We start from the raw sequence: 23,375 nt of genomic DNA, 5'->3' as shown, positions 1-23,375 counted from the left end.
TTATATAGTATATACACTCCTTTGCATCACATGTAGTTTCTCCTTACAACTTGGAATGGCAATTTCTTAAAGTCTTTTGTTAGCAAATTTTTCAAAATGATCTACAGCTAAGATTCATCCACATTATCTCCATTGTTTGTAGAGAGAATTATGATATGCTTCACTTCAACCTCCTACTTGGTGCTGCAATGACACAAAGCCCAGTGGAAAACATAGACGCAGGTCATGTACATCCCACTCAGTGCTGCTTCCTCTTGTGTGATGAATTTATATAGCAGAACACATTGTTTGAAATGGCCCACACACTAGACATTTCATATAGTGGGAAGGTATAAAATAAGATTTTATGGATTTAATGTCTGTGTATGTACAGTATACAGCTTTGATGTGAGTTTTGTCTTACATAGACTTATATAGATTTAGTTTTTCCATGTACTGACATTTCAAAATGTTATTTTTATGTTGGAAATGGAATGACATTTACATTCTCTCAAGAGTATAAAGTTAATTTTATTTGGCTGTTTCTTAAGTTCCACCAATTCTTTTTCTTATACATAAAATTTTAGATGTACAAAACAGCCACATTTCTGAATCTAGTTTACCTTAGAATATATTTTTCTTCCTCATTCTGTATTAGGGTACAGCCTCTTATAACATGGCTGACGAATTAACTTTTTTTACTCATCAATAATTAGATCTCCGTTAGCTTTGAATAGCCCCTTTTCCGCTGCCGCTCAAAAGCCCCAGGCTTTGCAAAACACGCTTTGCTTTTACATACAGAATAACCCGATTAATTGGCATAATCAGCGCTTTCCTTTCACGGAACAACCTAGAACTGAGCTCTGCTTAGTCGGGCTTCTGGAGGGGGTGGGGTTGCAAGGAGCAATGATTGATGGGTTGTTTGGTCTCTTTTTTTTAAGTCCACCCATCTCATCATCTTTAAAATACTGTTTTGCTACAGCCAACACACATAAACTCAGTTTTTGCAGTTGTGTAGTTTACCGTTGTCTAATTTCTTAAATGCATGATGGAGCAGAAGAGGAGAAGCTATGACCATTAGACGGATGATGAGGTCCAGGCTCTTCTAAGCATTTTTGCTGAGGAGGACATTTAGCGGGAGTGAGATGGTGATGCGTAATGTTTGCATTAATGCCACAACTGTAGTCAAAGTAAACATTCTACACACCACAAAGCTTTTGTCTTATTGTGCTCTTTTAGAATATATTTTTTTTTAATGTGTGTGTAATTTCATTAGCACTCATAATGCCTCTCTTGTACAACTGTCCATGCTGCTGAATACATCGAGGTGCTTGACATCCCACAGCATTCATTGGTAAAAGCCAAGACTAGCTACACTAACATTAAACAAAAAGGCAAATAAAAACATAAATTAGCTCAACATTTAGAGCATAAAATTTTTTAGTTTTTCAGCACTTCAATGGTCGAATTGGCTTTATGTCTAAATGGCAGCATGTAGCCCTTTTTTAAATAAGTCTAATGTACCTTAAGTAACAATCTATTATGCAATCTAAAGTATGGTTTGATGCACATTTACCTTAGCATTATATGAGGTACAATAAAAATTTTCCCTTGGTTGGTGAATTAAAACATAGATAAAGATAAATATATAAATATACATCTGTTACTCAAAGATGACAAATTTCACTGTTATGAATTGGGTTTCATGTTCACTTAATGCAGCAGGTACCTTTTACATCACATTCTAGACCGTCGCCCCTTTAAAACTAAAGAGGATGCGGCACTGGCCTGGATGCAAAGACCCAGCATTCCAGCTTGAGATCACATTACACATGGTGGAAAACTCTGGAGCTGTGGTCCTTGTTCTGCTGGCAAAAGTGACTGCACCCTGTTTTTCAAAGTGGAAGAGCCTAAACCCAGCCTTAATGTGCTAATATCACCAGTTCTGTTACGATCAATCAGGAGGTTTTAAAACTTCACCTGTCGATAAACTGAGATAGCCCCAGGTTTCATCCTGTACAGAAGTGCATCTCAGGTGCCATATGTAAGCCTGTTCTTTCTGGACCCGCAGAGTCGCTGCCTGTCTCCTTCCATCTCCTCCCGTTAGTAAGCAGAAACGCAGCTGAGCTGAGTGTAACCTGAAGATGCTCTTCTAAGCTTGACAGGTAAACTAAAGGTAAAGATTCTACAAAGTCTGTGATGGTGTATTGAAATGATTCTGAGAGGCTGAGGGGAACAGAAGATCCAGGTAAATCCAGTGAAATGTGTTGCATTTCAATCCTCTTGCATTGATAACAGAAGCCTCTTATCCCCACATACACCTGTCAATACTGTCACATTAAATGCATTGTGTTTATTGGTAATGGTTCATTATTGGATTAAGTGAAACTTGATTGATTTAAATTTTACCACAGACTACTGTTACACACCTGTTTGTGGGATATCTTTTTCCTCAACGCATCATAATTAATGAACCTAATGTTGTCAAAGACTCTACCTCAAGGACTGATTTAAAACCCTTTTCATCTTTACTGATTCTTTCATGTATACTGTGTTTGTTCTAGTAGTTGTAGTGTTTGCATGGTTTATTAGAAATATTAATACTGTGTTAGGGTATACTAGGTTAAATATATATGAACATTATTTTAATTTTGGTGGTGTTTGATTATTTTATAACAGTTGCCATTTTTCTGAAAGAGCTGAATCAACTTTCTTTGAGTTCAATACTTTAATAGACAAATATTAAGGTTTGAATCTATGAAGTTCCTCCAGAGTTGCACATTACTTTGGAAGACACTGTTGGTAGGTAAAATTAAGACATTACCTGTTTTACACAATAATATTTTACATAAAACTGAACTATATTTAAACATAGGCATGATCTGTAATCTGTATTTATCATTATTATCCATAATTTTTTCACTGCTTTGGTAGAAAACTGAACACAAGGCCAGTTAAAAATATGCCACATATTAAATACAGATGAAAGAAATGTTTAAAAGTTATTTATTGTCTGATGGTCTAATATTTAGTTAACACAGACAGGCTAAGAACTTTTGGGTGCATTTCTAATTGTATGAATTCTCCCACTCTAAAAAAAGGTTGAGGTGAGGATTAGATTATTTCACAAATTTTAGTAACACATCTCAAGCATAATTTAAGTGTTTCAAATTTGTTCTCGATTTAAAAATGCCTTTTCTTCTCAGGTTAAAGTCATTGGTTTTCTTTTTAAGTCCAAGAGGCCTTTGGCTCCCTGTCCTTTTCAAACATTCAAATCTATGCAGAAGAGCAATGTAGTGCTTTGGACTATTTTACAAGGGCTTTTGGAATAAAAAAACGGTTCGAGAGCCAATGTAACCTTTGCATACAAAGTGCTTAGCAAGTGGGGCTACAGTACTAGGAAAAACTACTTAATATGTACAGCCATCATATGAACTTGGCACTTAACCAATTATTTGTCATTTCAATTAGATTTGTTATTCAAGCTGACAAGGAGAAGCATGGCCCACCCACCCACATACCTGCTGTCACCACAGGAAAGGCAGCAGATATGTGAAAAATGTATTTCTTGGTAATGCTTTCCCAGCCGTCACAGGGCAAATAAGGACCTTTACAAGGTAAAGCTAGTCAGAGAAAATATAATGTTATGAATCTTTTTTTTAAACCAACTGTACCCCTTAAACATTTTTGCTTGTAATTTCCCACTCCTTTGTATAACTTAAGCCACACCCTTACCCAAACCAAAACCATTACAAACACATACCAGACCCCAAACCGATCCTAACCTCAAATCACAACCTTAGTACTAAACCTAACCCCATCCCCAGAGAAAAACTTCTCGTCATGGGGAGCAGCCGTTGATCCCTACAAGTACTATCTATACCAATAAGTCCTGAAAATGCAGCATATTCCTAACATATTTACCACTAGAAGAGAACAAATTATTCCAGATGGCAGATAATGGGGTACAATATGTACCTGCATATGTATATAATTCTCTTTGAGACCTTAGAGAAAGCTGACATTTGCCATGCTTTGGTCCCTTTGAGAGTTAAAGCCTAGAAATTGTGTCATAAATCAACACCGGCCTCTTAAGATAAAAAAAAAGAAAAAAAATCTTGTTTTGGTGAACCCTCTTTAATCTCATGAGCCATGAAACCATGCACCGCAACAATAATCTTTAAAACAATTGTTTATTAGAGCTGTTTGTTACAGGCGTAATGCCAATTAATATCATCCCAGGCTTTACAATACGAAGTTTTACAATAATGTTAATGATGGACTGTCCACCCTCATAGCAGGGTGGTGAATCTTAAAAAAAGCAAATAAAAGTGCGTTTGGCAAGTAAACACTTCATTTGCATAAGAAATGCAGTGTATGTGCAGCATTGTTCAAAGGACCCTGAAGCAAAGATTATGCATCAAGATATGTACTGTAAATAAAGATGCTGAGTAAATGAGTGCAGTACCTTAATAGCAGAGGTTGCAATCTGGAGGTGGTGTAGTCGCCTAAGGGTGCTCTCCCGATCGGTAAAATAAGAAGCAGCCAGCTGATGGAGCAGCTCCAGAGAGACCACAGAGCTGTTACTGTTGCCCTCTGACTTCTTATTTAGTTTCTGCTTGTCCAGGAAAATGGTCAAAGACTCTTCTCCTGTGAATCAAACATCAATTCATTTCATTAATCAATTACTAATTAAATAAATACATATTTCTTTCACTTTTTTTTTTACTTTCTTTTAAAAAAATAAAGCCATCGTAGTTTCGTGTTTGCTTAGTATCAGATAATTTAGCACGTTTTCTCTATAGTATCATCTTATACTAGACAACTAGAGGACATAAAGTCTAGAAAAGGCTTTTACTTCAGTTACCTATGAGGGCTTTGTGACTACCTTTAATTTGGTTATACGCCCACTGAGAGAATACATAACATACTGTATTTTAAAGGTCCTATTTCATGCTTTTTAAAGCCTATCAAAGTCCTACGGACAAATGTATACAACACTGAGGCTCTCCACAAGGAAGATAAGAGCAGACTCTCCCTGCTGAGGACACTGAGGTATTTTGGACCGCAGGGGGCGCTGCTAAAGACCTTCTGTGACTGTTGTGGCATCAGCCATCTTTTATGAAGCCTCCGACCACAATAAGTTGGAAAGGAGTGGAAAAAAAATAAAAATAAATGTATTATGCCATAATGCCTTTAGCAATATGTGAGCCGGAGATTTTCTTTTATTTTCTTTTGTTCCTCTGCTACCATATCATGTGAGTAATAAGTGTAGTATCTTTTGTAGCTTCGGAGGCGAAGTAGTCAGAGCTAGAGTCCCGTCTTTGGGCTGTTGAACATCTAAGAGTTAGACCAGGCCCACTAGCTAAATATCTCACTAAATATAGTGAGATTGTTGTTCAACCAATGACACCAGGTACACCAACTGGAGGTCACTAAAATTAGTGTTGCTTAGGCGTTCCAGTTTGCCAAATTAGATTTTGTCATTTTCTCAGGCGTCCCTCCCTCATCTGATCAGTAAGGACATGTTTAGAAACATGTCATCATATGTTACTTCCAACCAAGTTATTAAAGGAAGTATTCCATCTGATTTCCACCTGATTTTCAATACAATTAATCTATTCATGTTACAGGGATATTTATAACAGGCTTTTAAGGTAGCTGTAATTAAACCTTTGCATAAGAAACCTCTTGATTCAAGCGACTTGGACAATTATAGCCATATATCTAAATCCTATTTTTTTTTAGCCAATTTTATTGAGAAAATAATTCCTATGCAAGTGTGACTGCTTACACCGTAAATACATTTTTGAAGATATTCCGTCAGGTTTCAGAGCTTTTCATAGCATTGGTGAAAATCAGTGATACTCTCATGGCCTCAGATTATGTATTTGCATCTTTTCTTTTCCTGCTACAACTTAGCGCTACATTTGATACAGTCAATCAAAACATTATGTTAGAAAGGCTTGAACATTCAGTTGGGATTAAGGAAGAAGTATTAGGTTGGTTAAAATCTCATTTGCCTGGCAGATATATAGTTTTTTTTTTTTTTTTTGTCAATGACAAATCTTCCAAAAGCTCAATGGTTACCTGTAGTGTACAACAACGATCCGTTCTATGGCCAATTTTCTTACAACATATATACTTCTTACTGGTAGAAATATTGGAAGGCATGGCTTATCGGTATAATTGTTATGCTGATCATGCTAAATTGTCTCCCCATCCATAAAACCTGATGAATCCAACCCACTACACAGACTACAGGCGTGTCTTAAAGAGATACAAACCTTGATGACTCTAAACGTCCTGCTTTTGAATGCTGGCAAAGCAGAAGTTATTTTCTTTGGACCAGATTTTTTGGAAACAAGCTGATTAATAAATCACTTCATTTGGCTGGGATTAAATTGATCTCAGAGTAAAGTAAAAAAAAAAATAAAAAAATTGGTATAATTTTTAGGGCTAATCAGGACTTGTCATTTAAATTGCATATCAAAGAGGTTTGTAGAATTTCCTTCTTTTATCTATGAAATATTGCAAAAATTTGAAATTTCTAGGAAAATATTCAATGTATTTGTTACTTCAAGGCTGGACTTGCTTTGTAATACCGGTGATCGTGACCCTTGTGTCAACTACCATTTAAGTTGACACTAAGTAGAACAACTCTGCATAATGTCTCTGTCACTTAATCAGCTAGCTTGCTTAACTGTGCAAAGACTAAAGCATTGCTATCATTTTGTCCCTGAATGTGGTTATTGCTGGCTGATGTTTCAGCAATGAATTACTTAAAGTTGAGAGTCTCATTTTCTTCCAGCATTTCAATACTGCTTAATTCATAATGATAAAAAATGACATGGTAAAGCTTTACAGCTTCATTGAATGAGTTTACTTGCTTCCGCTTAAGCAAACTGCATGTAAAAGATTGATGAAGCTGACAACACTGACTTAAATGAAACAGGAATGGAGAAATCTAGCTGAAAAAAGATCATATCAACATCAAGAATGTGCACTTTTGCTCTACTTGAGTCTAATCAGTATGCAGACTGGTTGTGCACATTTAGCTTGGACTGTTAATTAAGCATAAGAGTCTACCTATCAGTGTGACACTGCATTCATCTCATGCCGACACTGCATTCATCTCATGCCTCCCACAGTCATACTCATGTTCCCGACAAAACTTCATAATGGAGGTATTTAAGTTCTTTTGGTAGAAATACTAAGACCTTTTTTATTTAAGTGAACAATTAAATACAGACTCTTCCTCAAACACATTTTTTCCTCTGCAGGGGTGAAGGCTGAAAAAAGCTCCAGCATATGGCGACCAATAGCTTAGTTATTTTCCTTTGCTGTTGTCCTAGACATCTATGGTTGAGTCTAAATTTTTTTCAATAGAAAGTGAAAGGAAAAGATAAATGTTCAATTTGTCTGTAGTGGTGTACTCACTACAGATCTTCAAACGAGAACATCCTCAATTATGTTTTCTTCCCAAACACTTCCTAAAAATTAAAATATGTAGGTCCTCCTTACCTCCCAGGGTAGCAGAAACCAGGAAGTGGGTTCCATACTTCTTGATGAGGTTTTCGTGTATTTGCTGCAAGCTTGGCCGTCGCCCCAGTAACCGCAGGTTGCGTAGGAACTCTGGTGCTAAGGGCAACGGAGCTTTGAGAAAATCTCTCTTCTCTGTCGCCAAGCTGTTCACCTTCCAGTGGCTGAACTCCCTGCAGGTATGAACAGATTTACAATTGAGTTTCATACAGTTAGTACAGTCCATAATTCAGTGCATGCATCCATAATGAACTGTAACCACAAAAGTATAATATCAATGACTGATTACATTTTACAAAATCTGCAGTGGGCAATGAAGATGAAATTATGTCTAAAGGGGCATCTTTAGTTCAGATCTAGAGTCAACATATGATCAATCACTTTGTTCATTTTTCTTTAAAAACATTATTTGGATAGGTATTATTCATACACTTGTAGGCAAAAATAAATGTCTGTTTCAAAAATGCACAATAGCAACTATGTGATCCTGGTACAACCTAAAATATGTTTTACTTGCATTAAAATAATAAACCAATTCCAAAAACATTAACACAGTCTATATTACTTGGCAATGGTCACACAAACCAAGCGTTCTGTTTCTTTTGGCTGGTGCATTGGGGTTGGAACAAGCATAGTGGGCTAAGCACATTGTTAGATTCAGAGGGAGGTCTCAGAGTTCTCAGACACAGGAGGTAAGACCTCCTATATGAAGGACATGTATTCTCAAACAGCCAGCACTCCTCAATAGAAGTTCAGAATATTCTTTAGTAAATCATATCAACTGGATGGAACTGTATGTAAGCTTTTCTTTTTTTAGAACACTATTATTGCAGTATGTTCATTGCTTTGCTTTGCTTAAGTCAAAAAATAACTTTTTAAACAAATTAATATTGACATTTATACGTTAAAAGAGGTATCAGAGAAGTATCAGTTCACAGTAGTCTTATATAAAGGGGTATATACAATAATAAAACAAAAAATCACATTTTTAAAGCAACACCCAAAGTTTTTTAAACCTAAATTGAATAAATTAAACAAATACACCCTCTAGGGGCTTTTATCAATCTGCACCATCACTCATCAATTAGGGAGTTAATTTTAAAATGATTCTACTAATTACATGCAGCTGAGCTTTAAACAAAAGCTCCACAGGTCAGAACTTTGTGTTAATTATAATAATAATTTTCAAGTAAAAACTTGTTCATAATCTTTCAATCTCTTCCACATCTGCTTTGATTGAGGGTATAAGTACAACAGGGACCTGACACAAAAATAGGTGCAAACTGTCCTTATCAGCTGGAGTTGATAGGAGGGATTGTTACTGCATGTACTCTGAAAACTGCTTTGTGCAGCTAGGAATTAAAAATAGAAGCAGGACAGCTGCGAAGTACAAAGTTACAAAGTAAAGAAAAGAAAAGGGAAAAACCGCACATTAACGCATCTATAGCTAAAGCTGTGTCAAAACTTAGGGGCTACATTCTACGACAGACGTGGTCTAACTGGGACAGGTCCTTCAAAAATGGCACAGACATGAAGGCCGGAAGTGAAGGGCTGTAAATTCAGACAGGTCTAGCCTGGTTCTTCTTTTCCCGTCTCCTACACTACTTGGATGATTGCCCTCAACAAAAAAGATCCAGCTGATTCAAAAACACCTATTGTAGGTGTTCTGGCCTCATCTGTGAAAACCAGCCTCAGGAACTTTGGACTCATGTTGGATCAGGATATATTTTTGGAAGGTCATTCACAACAGCTGACAGAGACAGACAGAGATATATATCTACAAGTAGGAGACTGATCTTGAAATGATAATTCATGCTTTTATTTCATTGAAACTGACTGCTGTAATTTTGCTATAATGCGTTTCAATAAGTAATCCCTAAATAGACAACAGATCATACAAAACTCTTCTGCCAGACTGCTTTATCAGCTCTTCACTGGCAAATAAAGAATTGATTTTAAAATCTTGGTGCTGACTTTTAGAGCCTTGCATTGTCAGGCGTCGCAGTACAGTGCTAAGATGCTTATTCCCTACTCTTCTAAGCACCGCCTTTGGTCTTCCACTCCAGGGCGGAGCTAGAAGACGAGCCAGAGGTGGCTATGGCCACACCCAGGCAATCAGTGGGCATCCTTATGGCCATCCCAACCATGTGATTTCTGCTTCCAATTTGAACAAACAATACAACATCCAGAACCAGCTTTTCAACTGTAAAACAGAGGGTGGCATTAGTGATATTCCCAGGTGGAATGTTCTAACTTAACCTTTCAGTTGCTGGTATATTAACAATAAACAGAATTACAGTAACAATTTTAGTAAAAATACCTAAGTTAAAAATGACTTAAACAGAATTCATGTTCTTTTTTTAGAACTAGATTTTGTGCTTTATTGAGAAGAAGTGAATGTTTTGTTTATCTGCAATCATCAAGTAGCCCTCAAGTAGTTTTATTGTTTTCTTTTGGTTACAGCACTTTGTGAAAAGTGCTTTATAAATAAAATTTACTCAATTACTCAGCAGACGTCTTTTACCAAGCAACGAATACTGAACATTGAGTGAATGTGGCATAAATCATATATATATACACACACACACACACACACATACACACACATACATTCTTATTGAGTAGTTGAAAAGGAAATCAAAAAGAAAGGTAATGCTATGTTAAGAAAGTATAACAAGGTAAACCCTATAAACAACTTTTTTAAAATTGATTTAAACTTTTATTTAAAAACAAACAAAAAAATTTTTTGCCTTAGGATTTTGGGATCTTTTTTTGTTAAATGATTTACATGAAGCTAAAGGAAGACAAAGTTTGTTTGGATAGCATACAGTATAGGCTTCTGATCTATTTTTAATAATGAGTATTTGTGTAGAAGGTGCTAAGCAAGACCTATCTGTTTTATGATCATAAGGTTTAATTTTGAATCCATAAATCACCACTGCTGTCTTAGGCTGACCAGATCGCTTGAGCCACAGAGAATGATGGGAAATTGTGGACAACAAAGTATAAATAGGACCCATCTTTTAAATTGGGGAAAGATGAACAGATATATTAGCCACATTTTAAGGGTCCTTTAAGGGAGTCATGGATTTTGACAGTCCTTGTGACTGTGCAGCTCCTGAATTTGGACACAGTTTGGACATACATTTGTCCAAACTGTGAGGTGTGCAATTTCAGCATTTTATGGTGTTCTGTAAAATCAATCCATAGGATTTTGATTAAGATTTTTTTGCCATTGCTTTAGACTCTAATGTCAAGCTCAGTCCCATTTACATTCATTAAGTAAAATATCCAATATTAATCTGCTAAATTTAAACTTTTAAAATTAGAAACCTTAATATATAGCTATATCAAGGCTTTAGCATTATAGAATAGAATTCAACTTTATTGTCATTTCACTGTCACAAGTACAGAGCAACGAAATTAATACTCTGCGTTTAACCCATCTCTTTGGGTCTTGCTCAGGGTGGCAGTCTGGGAGGGGGGGTTTGAAATCACAACCTCAGGACACAAAGCCCTATGCCCTAACCACTAGGCCGCCACTAGGGGAGCAGCATTATGCCTATTTCATGAGGATCTTGCTTATCTGTACTTCAGTTGTTGTGAAATATGAAATGTTCAGGCAAGAAAAGCATTGCTGTTCTTGTTAAACTGAGTACCTAGAGACTGGTTTTGTACCCAAGCAAACTCAGAACTAAACTCTAAAGTAATTCCTACACCCTTACTTGCATGTATTAGGAGCAGACTGACAACTGCGTACTTACATAATAAAGGAAAAACAAAAAGTGAACATTTTTAGTACTCTAGTCGCTTCATCTACAGTACAAGAAAGACACATCAGCTCTCAAGTAGTGGAATGCAAAGAGTAAAAACAATACACAAAGTTAGGATTATTATCTAAATGGCTCCTTCATTTGCAGTGTCAAGCAATTTATCTGTTATCGTAAGCATTGACCTTTATAAAATCCATTAAAATAATGAGAAACATATTAGAGCGTTACAAATGTATCATAAACAGCCTTATCAACATCATCATTATCACAATTATAACAACAATAAAGATCTATGTTTTATACTGTACAGTAGTGGCCATTCATAATTTCCCCAGTTCCCTTGATGGATCCTTGGCTGGTCCCCATACAATTCCTTTTTTAACTTTAATCTTTGTACTAAAAATATTCTGTCATGACTTGTGTACATCAAGATCTAAAGAGAAGCACCATCTCCTGGTCAGACTCTGTAATCCACTGAAAGGGTGAAGTCAAGAGTAAAAAAATATGCACACCCAGGAGAAGGAAGGGGTCACACTAGCGGTGGAAAGTTGCAGGGGATTTTTCTGGGAGTTGCAGGGAAATAGGCTGCAATTCGTCTCGCGTCTGACTGGGAAGGGCCATGTTAAATGGCTGCTACTGTAAGCAACATGAATGGAGTGGTTTGGAATAAACAGCAACAGTGGCACAGTTTTTCCCATTAGTGTACCTGCTCCCCTAAACACACACATACCCCCCCACACACACACACAAACAGTAATGCAAACACAGAAGGAGGTATTAATATACTGTATCATTGTCACAGTTTCCTACCAGGTGCTACCTTTTTGCGGTCAAAAGTTTACCATTACAGACAACACAGTACCATTATTATTCTGTTGACAGCCCAGTAGCTACTCTGAGACATACAACAGGCCATTTCTCCTTTATATTACACAGTAAATATGAATAGGGCCATTCAGGCTATAATAGAGACAGCAGTAGGCTGTAATTAGTTTTTAGTTGTTGCATTGAATACTTGTCTTCAAAGGCAGACTCACTTGTGCTACCATATAGTAAAGAGCATGACAAAGCTGTTCTAAGAAGGAATGGCCTCAGGAGCATACGGTCACACTTGTGCTTCATTAGGATGTTCATTTTCCCTTAATGTGCCAATTAAGGTCTGCCCACAGCTGCACAGTTGCAGCACAACACTGGTACAAGCTACCCTGAGCTTTGGCCATACTGTTTTGTCTCAAAGGCAGAGCAACTAAGGCAGCCAGGGTGCGAGAGTACACTTCGGAGCAGCAGGGAAAAGGCGTAAAGAAAGAAAAGGTCGACAGGAACAGAGACAACCTCTTTCTCACCTGTTGTTTTCAGAGACACTTACCCTTACTTTACTTTCATGAGTTTTTCTTCCACTTGCATTCTCAGTGTACTTTCCTCCTATAGTTGAGTCTAAGATGTCACACTTGAAAAACATTCTTCTCTGCAGGACCATGGCGCAGCAAGCACTTTGTTCTTTCTCACAATTTCTTCTCTCGCACCCCTGCTTTCTGAGCCACCTTCACAATAATTGGTGCAGCCACACACCGACTACATTTTTACCAAGCAACAAGCTTAGTTTGTTCTCTATATGTTCCTAAAAATAGAAAGTTCTGCAAAAAATCTCAAACAACCTGCTTTAATAAAGATTAAATTTTTTGGAACTCCAGCTTTAGTAGTTTTAAGGGGCTTAGGTAATGCAACTACGCTGCCTTAAAAATAGTAAAACACCTTTAATGGTTTTGCCTTTTTTAAGTAAAAACCACACATTTCAAGTATTTTAAGTATGAAGTATTTCTATTTCATGTTAAAGACAAAAAGGCAAAATGGCAAAACATGAAAATGGCATAAGAAAAGTGAGAAATAGCAAAGACCCATCTAAAAAAGCTATTTTCTTCAAGGTCCTTTAAAATATCTCTACTGTACCTAACACCAGATAGTAAATGGTTGTATTTTACAGTATAGAGCGCTTTCTGTTCTAACTGAGCTGTCAAAACACCCCATACTATAACCACATTAAACTAATCGTACTCACTAACAACCACACTTTAATACATCAATACGCAGACCGGAAGGCAATAGGGGTTAAGTGCCTTGCTCAGGGGTATATCTACATGCTACATGAGAAGGCTGTAATCAAACCCGCATGCTTCAAATTGAAAAAATTACTCTTTAAACCACAGAAAATATGGTCAGCCTGTTACACATTTGGCTAAATAAACCTGCCCCATGCATCATTAGTCCTCAAAATATAACATTTTTGGGACTATAAAGGCATATTACTGAAAACATTCAGAGGGCTTAAACCTCTTGAACTATTAAATTACAAGCCTTTTAAATCAAAGGTTGAATGTATTTGCATGCTGCAAACTACAATTCATCACATGCATCAGCAAGCACTATTTGTAGTTCAGCATTTAGTCAAGTACGTCACAGGATGACAGTAGTTGCAGACTGATTTAGTGATGCTGATGTTGACTGATGTGTTTTCAGACCCGCTCTGCAATTAGTGAACATTGCAAATGGAGGAACTGATGGTGACCAGGCCTGAAATACAAAGAAGCACACTGCATCATTTACTTTTCATTTACATTTCTCCTTGCTCCGTTCCCTAATAGTTAACAGTGAGGCTGCTAGCTGACCGCTTGGCTAATGATGATAGATTGTGTTAATTAAAAGGTTTTAGCACAGCACTGATTGCACCTGCAGCTCTGGCATTCATTTTTGCTGAAGAAGAGGAAATTTAGCCTTTAAACAAATGTGTATATATAAGTAGCACAACACCTCAAAGTCTATAGCTGTCATATACTGTATCAGATGATATAACTTAAAGCAGTAGTTTGCTACAAAAAAAATTATAACACAGAAAATACATTTCACAATCCTTCTTAATATTTATCAAAATCAATATTAGGAGATATATTGTAAACTAAGTGTACTTTTATTCTTTACCATGACTGTATGGTTTGCTGTAATAAAAAATCTCTTAAAAAACAACGACATGAAATGAGAAAGAATCACATAGGGGCGCGAATTACAAGTTTTATTGCACCTGTGAAATCTCCCACCATATTCACTCTAAAGCCTGTTTGTTCTGAGCTCTGGTGTTGCAAGTGCACCTTTGCTGAAACTTTATAATGAGCAGTTTCCCCCCGAATCAAGTACAGTGTTACCTATTAATAAGAAGTGGCCCACTTATTATTTCAGACTATTTCTGGACTATTTCTGGAATTGGAATTTGCAGGATTTTACATAAGTGTTTTTTTCTGTTCACCACTGATCCTCCATGGAAATGGACAGGACAGATGATATTTTCATCCACCTCATTGGAAGCATTTTCATTAGGCTATTGCACTTGAGGAAACTTGGGTTACTGCAGCAAGAAATGAAAACATAAATGCTTCTGAAAATGAAGTAGTCTCAGCACTTTAGAATGAATAAAGCATCAAGTTTTGAAACACTTCTTAAGATGACCTTGATTAATTTGCAAAGCTAGGAAATGAAAATATTTGCAAACTGAAAATGATGACTGACATGCTTACTTTTGTTACACACTACTCAGCTAGGAGCCAGTGTACAAAAGGCTCCCTAAACATGAATATTGGTGGATAAAAATTGTCAAACGTCCTCGTCAAACATTCAATCACAGTATTAATACTCCCAAACAGTACATATAAAAGAAGCTTGGCTCGGCTCTGAAGCGAGAGCTGTTTAAATTTTTCACCCTGGGAGCTTAATCATGAAGTTGATTCTCCTGTCCTGGGATTCGAGTTCATTAAAACTCCCTGCTGTCTTGCAGGGACCCTCTAGAAATAGACCATCTACCCAGCGTGGAGGGAGAAAAGTAGTGCATGATTTTTAATGATGTCTGAGGTGCTCCTATCCGAGTCATTATGCCTCTCCGGTAGCAAATTAAACTGGAAGTTCACTGCAAGGGAGCCCAAACAGAGATAGCATTATGACAGTAAATGGGAGCTGTGACGTGAAGGGGCTAATGGAGATTACTTGGTGGTCAAAAATTCATCTACTATAAAAAGTTTAAGCTATGCAGTATGCTGAGTTTAGAGTTAACATTATGTAGGGAGTGTCAACAAATGTAACATTCAATAATGCATTTTTCAGTTATAAGACACCCACTGCATACTTATGAAGCTGGCAGATCTAGCTTGGCAGCAAATTTTTTTTGTAATATTTAGGCTGTGTGCAAAACCTGGCTCAGTGAACTATCAGTGTACCATTAACACCACTGATATTTTACATAAATAAATTGCCTAAATCATTTTAGATTATCTTCTGCCCAAATAGTAATCTGTACACTGTAAAATTTATTTTGTAAGAGGGGATTTAAGACAAGTCATCACACTTTTTTACAGACAAATTATTCTGATTCTTAAATCTTTAAAGAATCAAACTAAAACACACTCATCAAATAGATGAAGTCTAGCCTGTCTATAAATAGTCTATAAATGTCTGTCTACAAATAAATGCATTGCTTTACATTCTGATATTGATCAATTTGATTATTTTTAATGCACAGGTATTTAACACTTCAACTGATGTTTCATATTTTAACACTTAATGTAATATGCAAAAAAGGTAAGTTATTTAAAGTGATTTTTAAAATTGATGGAATTTATTTTCACTGAAGATATAAATGCTGTAAATGGGTATTTCTGTTAAAAAGGAGAGCTGGAATAACAGAAGAGCACCTGCTAAAGTGGCATGTAATTGACACAAAGATCACGCTTTTATTTTATATTTTTTATGAATTATGGTACATCCCCTTTGTACTTAAAACTCAGATTCCGATCTCAGTGTCTTTAGCAAGAAATAATTCGATTAATTTCAGAATTTTCACAGAGAAACGTAGAGCATAAAACCAAGCATTCAATGTATGACATAGCCATAATAAGCACTCCTAATGGTTGATATCTGTTTAACTCAGTCACACCCAGGCAATAAGTACCTGTTTGTTTTAACAAATAACTACCCTGTTGTTGTTCTGCATTGTCACCAGTAGTTAACACCACAACAAAATATACAGTCTATTCCAACTACATTCCCAAATCTGTGAAAAAAGTGTTTCTAATTCTGTTTTGATAAGCTAGAAGTGCCTTTGTGATAAAACTGCCAGCTTATCAGAAAGAGAATGTCAGACATGAGTTAAGATAATCTTTTAAGCCCAATTTTGGAAATAAAATTGTACAGATGAGGCGCTGCAAGCCTGTATTTTCCAATGCACTCAAGGCACATCACCTGTCAGATTTGCAATCTGTAGCTTGCATAATGTCTTGCTTCATTCCCAATTACACGAGATGAAGAAAGTTAGGAAACTCAAGTCTCAAAAGATGATTCTAACCCAAGTCTTTAGTTAAAAAGGCTTAGTCAAGTTTCAACTCAAAATGGAGCTAAGATGAAATGACAGAAATGTGTAAAGGCCCCCGAATGCTTCAGTGGATTGTTCGCATGGTGAGATGAGTGGAACACGTCTGCACGTTTCACTCTTCATAGTGGATTGAACCTATTCCTACATTTCTCATGACAAATGCCTTCTTTTCTCATACTGCCATGCCATCATCTGAGGAGTTTGCCCTCAAGCTTTACAGAAAATAAGGAAACAAAATCTAAATGGGTGCCTTCCATTGTTTCTATCCCCACCACACACCCAGGGTGTGGTGTTGCATAGGAAGCATAGCCAGATCAGTGTCAGTGACAGTTCGATTTGAATATTTGCTCCTGGCAGGAAGTACTTTCCAGCTGAGTAGTCCAGTGAGATGCTGTGTATACGGTGGACTTTGTGCTCACCTGTTGCCCAGAATCTGCATAGAGGTTCAGCGACATACAGTATGTCTCACTAATTTAAACAATAGAAACTGTATGACGGCACACTTATTGAAAACATCTTTAAAACTTCACAAACCTTGAAGATAACCAGTCCAAACTTTTAGAAAGACTGAAAGTGACAGAAGAGAGTAAGTGGGCCTTTATGTCATAGTTTTAATAACAAGAAGATGTGCAGTCCAGTTTGTGTTTACATTGGCAGTGCAACCAAGATAGAAATGCTTGCTAAACACAACAATTCATTTGAACAGTGCACAAGGGCTGAAAAACATATTATGCATTATGCTTGCAATTCTCTGCTGAAAATTTTCAAAAATAAATGAGAAATACACTCCAGTGGACTTAGATCAATTTCCTAATATATTTGTCAAATATGCATTCTTAATCTTCATAAATCTAGTCATTGCATTCAAATGTGGGCTAAAATGCACTTGATTTCATGAGTATTTTGCACATTAATCAGCTGTTTATTTCGAACACAATTACCCCCACGCTCTGTAGCAGCAGGATGCTGCCTGTCAGTCTCCATGATAAATCTCAGCTGAGGCTTTAGCCTCCATATATTGAGGCAACCAGTGAGAAAGTAGGGCCCTGATAGGATAACACCCAAAAATCTGCCACTTTCAGTGAAGCTAAGCTTCTTATGGGACGTATGGAGCAGGGGCAGGTCGTGAAGTTGGCTGCTCGATGCTGATTGGCATGACAAGTGGAGTGGCGGCCTAGTAGTTAGGGCATAGAGCTTGGAATCCTGAGGTCTGAGTTTGAGCCCCACTCCCACAGACTGCCACTCTGGGTCTCTAAGCAAGACCCTTAACCCCCAATTGCTTCCCGGGCGCCCCACGATGGCAGCCCACTGCTCCCCAATGGGATGGGTTAAATGCAAAGGTGAATTTCTCCAATGTGAGATCAATAAAGTTCAATTATTATTATACCAAGACACCTAGAGATTTTTGACTGGCAGTGGCAACAGTTATAGCAATGTGTTTTATGGGTTTCAACACTAGTTAATGCAATAAGTTAGGTTTGGATTAATTAATTAATTAACACCATTGATCCTCACCTCTTTCAGAGACCAGTGGTGGTCTCAGTTCATAAAGTGAACTCTTGAAATTGATGTAACAGACATAGAAGTGCCATTTATAGATTTAAATTATTAAAAAACAAAATAAAGCTGTAAAAGTTGTGGGTGCACACCGCATAAACATCTACAATAATATACTGTAATGTACAAACACAATTATGGGAATATATGTCTGGTTGCAGAAGAGAAAAAAAACCCTCAAATATATTTTCTTTTGTCGAAATAGTCCTTCCCCATACAGGGAGTGTAGAAGTCACTGCTCTTTAAGCTGAATACACTAGTGAGTTTAGGGTGCTGGATATAAGTGCCCTTTTTCGAACAAATCTTAAAGTGAACATGCAGTGGTGTGATGAGCCCCAACCAAAGTTCTTTAACCCTCCTGCTGTTTTGCACTGCTGCCTCACATGTGGGTAATGTAACATCATATGAGCTTGCTTTTTTCTTGTGTTACCTGGCTTTAAGAAAGGTAAAACTTAAGGACTTGCAATATACCCCTAAATTTGCTTCATTGCTAAACTTTATCAGTATCGATCACGGGTGAAACAGGGAGGTGAATGCTTCATTTTCCCCATTACATTTCCCTAAGCCATTTCAAGAGTTTTGCTATGACCAATCTCTCTTTCTCTGTATATATATATATATATATATATATATATATATATATATATATATATATATATATATATATATATATATATATATATATATATATATATATAAATAAATAAATAAAGGTTTGGAGGTGTATTAAGTGTTTGTTGCTGGCTCTCTTGGCTAGAAAAAAAAGAGACTAGACCCATTCCGCATTAGATAACCATTTCTGCATTAAAATGAATCCCTTTCAAATGAGAAGACTTCAATTTGATTGTTTCTCGGCTGAATAATTGTTCTGAAAGACACAGAGATTAAACATCTCTGGTGTCTTTGACATAAAAAGTGGTCTGCCAGTGTTAATTTGTTGAGATGTGCTCAGGCTGTCTATGTGAGGTATCCATGCCACTCTGCAGTAATACATTTCTGAAAAGCCACAGCTATATGGGTATTGCATTATTCATAACTCCTACTACACAAGGGAGATTACTTATTGATGTGAATAGAGATTCCAGCATCACACGGGGAAAAGTTTTCAGAGTTTTTATAAGTCTGTCAATAGAATTAGTATGATTAGATGAGAGACATATACTTACACACACTACAGGTGAATTAATAAAATCCCTTTATCTGAAAAATTGGCTAATTAGCACATTCGTCCTGCATGCCTTTTTGTGCAGTGTTGGATGCAATAGTGACTTGGACAGGAAATCATGCTCAATGGGATAATGTGACAAGTACTTGTCTGCTTCAATAGTTCTTGTGTCAGCTTATTTTACTATCTACACACTAAAACTAAACCACTATAGACAAAGAGGCCATTCCGGTCAGTATCCAAGTGTTCAAAAAAAATGTAGAGTTGTTTTTAAAAACGTAAACCATACTGAATATTAACGTGCATAGAAAGAAAGTGTAAAACTACCCTAAAAAAACAGCTAAACAGAACCTTCTATTATCGACAAGCTACAATTCTCGGATCAGCCAGTATATGTGGACATTGGAGAAAGAAACATCACTCATGTAGGGGTATGTAGCTGGAATTATCTATGTCCCACTATAACTATTACAAAAGTAGTAAAAAAAAAAATCTCTTTAAACCTTCACCAATAATTCAGACCACATAAAAACAGCCATTATTATAGAGTGAATGTAAGTATGAAACACTTGCTATTACTAATACAAATGATCTATCTAAATTAATTATCTAAAATATCTTACAGGGTCCCCTCTTATTATCATTTTAGCCAGGGAATAAAAACAACCCATATGCAAAAGCCCATGAGCATACAATTACATGACTAATGCTTTTAAATATACTGTATGTCTCAAAAATCACAGATACCCCTATTGGTCTTATGTTTAAACATAATAGTGTCCAACATCAGTGCCGTCACTAAACTGGTTCTGTGACAGCATCCATAATGAAAAGGATGCAAATGTAAAATCAGTTCGGAGCACTCCTCAGCTTGCCCGAGTCCCACAAATTTCATATGGTAGAAAACTGATGGCAGCTTAGAACATTTTAATTGGTAAGAGTCAGATCCCTTAAAGCTCCAATCCGTAGGCTCATCAACTTTTATCTTTATTTTATCTATCCAAGGGGAATTAGTAGAGTATTATTTTACCAATCCCCTACCTTAAAAAACAAATGATGTAGCAAATAATTTTATTAGTTTCCATGACAAACTCAGTTACAAAGAAGAGCTATTCTCTTCAAGCTGTGAAAGCCAAAATATGCCACCTAGAAAAGACAGTATGCGTAGGTCTGCTTACCCAATAAAAAGTATTTTATATGATAACTCACTCAAACAGTTTCATAATAACAGTCAGAAAAGTAATTATAGTTTACAATAACAAGAATTGTGATAATTGCAAATGCTACACCTTTGAGACAAGAAATAAGACTGGATAGCCACTGAGTATTCTAGGAGTATACCGATCCAAAATAGCAGTTGACCTGAGACTAAATCAACATATAGCTATGCCCATCTCAGAATAGAGACCAAAATCCAACTATCAAACTAAAAAAACAAGGGTGGAGAGAGAATATCAGAATGCTCAATGATCCCCATTTTGTGCATCAGCTTTGCAAAAGGCTTTAGGTGTAAAACAGGTGCGCTCCTAAAAGTAATATCAGGAAAGTAAAACATATTCAATAAAACGATAAGTGTAAAGAAGTCTGGCACAGATGATTTTTCTCTAAGAGTTAATGGAATTTTATACCCCTCTTCAGTCAATGCACAAGCTTTTTTTTTGTAAGATCATGTGACTGTAATCCAAGATATCTAGATATAATTATAGTACAAAAAATGTTTGCTATGGGTTATTATTGCCAAATCACAAATAAATAAAATCTCTGCATCCAAAAAGCAGCTTGGATCCAAAGTTTTTATCCATGCTATATAATTTCCATTTAGCCTGGTTGGATGTTTTAAGTAAGTTTTGCTCTTGACACAGAGGAGGTGGTTTGATAGGACCCAAATGCAAACAAAAGCTTGAGGTTGTTGATTGAAAGTTTAATAATAAAAAGGGTAACGGAAGTCAGACTTTTATGGCTTATATTTAAATTTTCTTTTTAAAAATCTTATCTACCCTCTGACATTTTACCATTTTAATGCACTTATTCATGAAACAGAGCTGATATATCAGAAGATAATACTATATATAAATAATAAATTTTGCTGAAAAATACAAAACAAAGCTGTTTTGTTTTTATTGGCAAAATTGGCAATTTCATCCAAATGAGATCAGGGATTACTGGCAGATAAATCAAGGATCCTCATGCTCTTCTACTTCCGATATCTCTCACCAACAACTCTTACCCTGCGCTTTGTGAATAGAGACCAAACCTCTGCATTATAATTCAAATTGACTCTTGCTAAATTGAAAGAAAGAGCATGAGAGAGGCAAGCATACAAATGCAGGTTATTCCGCCTCTTACAGTTCTGCCCTGGAGTCATTTCCCAATGGAAAATTGGCAGAATGTAGACGAATTGAGTTTGTTTGTGCCTTTTATTCCAGCTGAGATGAAATAATTGAATCTGTACGTGTTTATACACAGATCTGGTGGCACTTCATAAATACAGCTTTCTGTCAATCATACCCTGTTGGGAGGCTGTTTTGCCAGCAATTTCCCATACTGCACGCATGACATGTGCCCGCATGTGGGCAACAAGGACCAATTACAATCCAATTCCAGTTCACTAGTATGAGGTGAAGATTGTCTGTGGCCCCAGTGTCACCAAGGACTCAAGGAATAAGACAGTTATTAGAGCTTGCCTTTGACAGTACGAAAAAACAAATTAACACTTCTTTGTCAAAAAGCTGCAACATAAATTATAGTTTGACATGGTTAAAGGAGTCTTTTACAATAAATATTTGTACACAAACCTATTAGCAGGTAATACCCTATTTTTGTTACAGGTAAAGGAATGTTAAAGGGATGGATGGATGGATGGATGGATGGATGGATGGATGGATGGATGGATGGATGGATGGATGGATGGATGGATGGATGGATGGATGGATGGATGGATGGATGGAAATGAGAAAAAAAAATATTTCAAATTTTCATTAAATTTTCCAAAGTCTGCTATTTTCATACACATAAAGGATAAAAGGCTAACAGGCATGTGGTATTTTATCTTAATTGTAAAAAATACCTGTAGCTGCAGGATCGTACAGTGAATTTATATGTCTGGTTGTTTATTTCAGGTGAGAGACTCCTTGCCAGACAATGCACCTTGTAGTGTCCTAAAAGTCTTATAAACTCTGGATGTTCCTGTTTTTACCAGTTTCCTGTCTGCCAAATATTATGTTTTCTGCCAGGACGCACAATGTTTGAACTGATTCTAAACAACAAACTAGCCACCATCTGTTCTTTTTCATACTGTATGCGTAATTGTCTTTCACACTCACTGTGGAAAAACTGAATATAGACACAGGTGGTAATTTGAAGGTTCAATCCCCTTTAGGTTCTTATGAAGGGAGTTGACAATAATTAGCAGGGAGAGAAGCAAAACTGAGAAAAGTAGAACAAAATGGAACAAAGACAGCAGATGAATAACATTTATTGCTGGATGTCTTGTTCAGTAATCTAGGATGTGTTAAACCTTAATATTGAACTCATCTGGAGACATATTCCCTCATCTTCCTTTTTTCTTCCAAAAGAAACATTCACTTGTTTTACTTTTTTGCTCTTCTAAACCACCTTTCTTTATCTATTCCATTTGTTTCCGTTCCAAACCATCTTTCCATTTAGTATATTCACTTTGAGAGTTTGCAGCTTTTTTATGGCCTTTACAAGCAGTTAAAAATGAGTCATTTGCCATGCTTTCTGTATCAGGAACTTTATCACACCTATCAAATCAATAATTTCATTTTTAATGTTTGTAAGCCTATGCCTATACACCAGCCAGTGGTTTCTTGGCTACTTAAGCATATAATCTATCACATTTTTATCACCACATTTTCAATCCATTTGCATGAAATTATTGTTAAAAAAAATAATTTTTAGGACAGAACAGCAGAAGTGCCCAAGTTTTTTT

The 23,375-nt window shown here is 36.4% G+C and overlaps 1 protein-coding gene across 1 annotated transcript in view; it reads right to left on the bottom strand.

The window, feature by feature from the left end:
• brinp2 (bone morphogenetic protein/retinoic acid inducible neural-specific 2) overlaps nt 1-23,375 on the bottom strand; it is a 267,201-nt gene that overhangs the window by 104,526 nt on the left and 139,300 nt on the right. Inside the window, exons 3-4 of the mRNA XM_038308587.1 lie at nt 7,504-7,694; nt 4,448-4,629 (exon numbers count right to left, since the gene is read on the bottom strand). Of these exons, the coding sequence (XP_038164515.1) occupies nt 4,448-4,629; nt 7,504-7,694 (373 nt within the window). The remainder of the gene's footprint in view (nt 1-4,447; nt 4,630-7,503; nt 7,695-23,375) is intronic.

This window comes from Cyprinodon tularosa, unplaced genomic scaffold, assembly GCF_016077235.1.
Source record: "Cyprinodon tularosa strain WSP-4 unplaced genomic scaffold, ASM1607723v1 ctg640, whole genome shotgun sequence".
NCBI lineage: Eukaryota > Metazoa > Chordata > Actinopteri > Cyprinodontiformes > Cyprinodontidae > Cyprinodon > Cyprinodon tularosa.
This window is presented reverse-complemented; position numbering and strand designations above follow the sequence as displayed.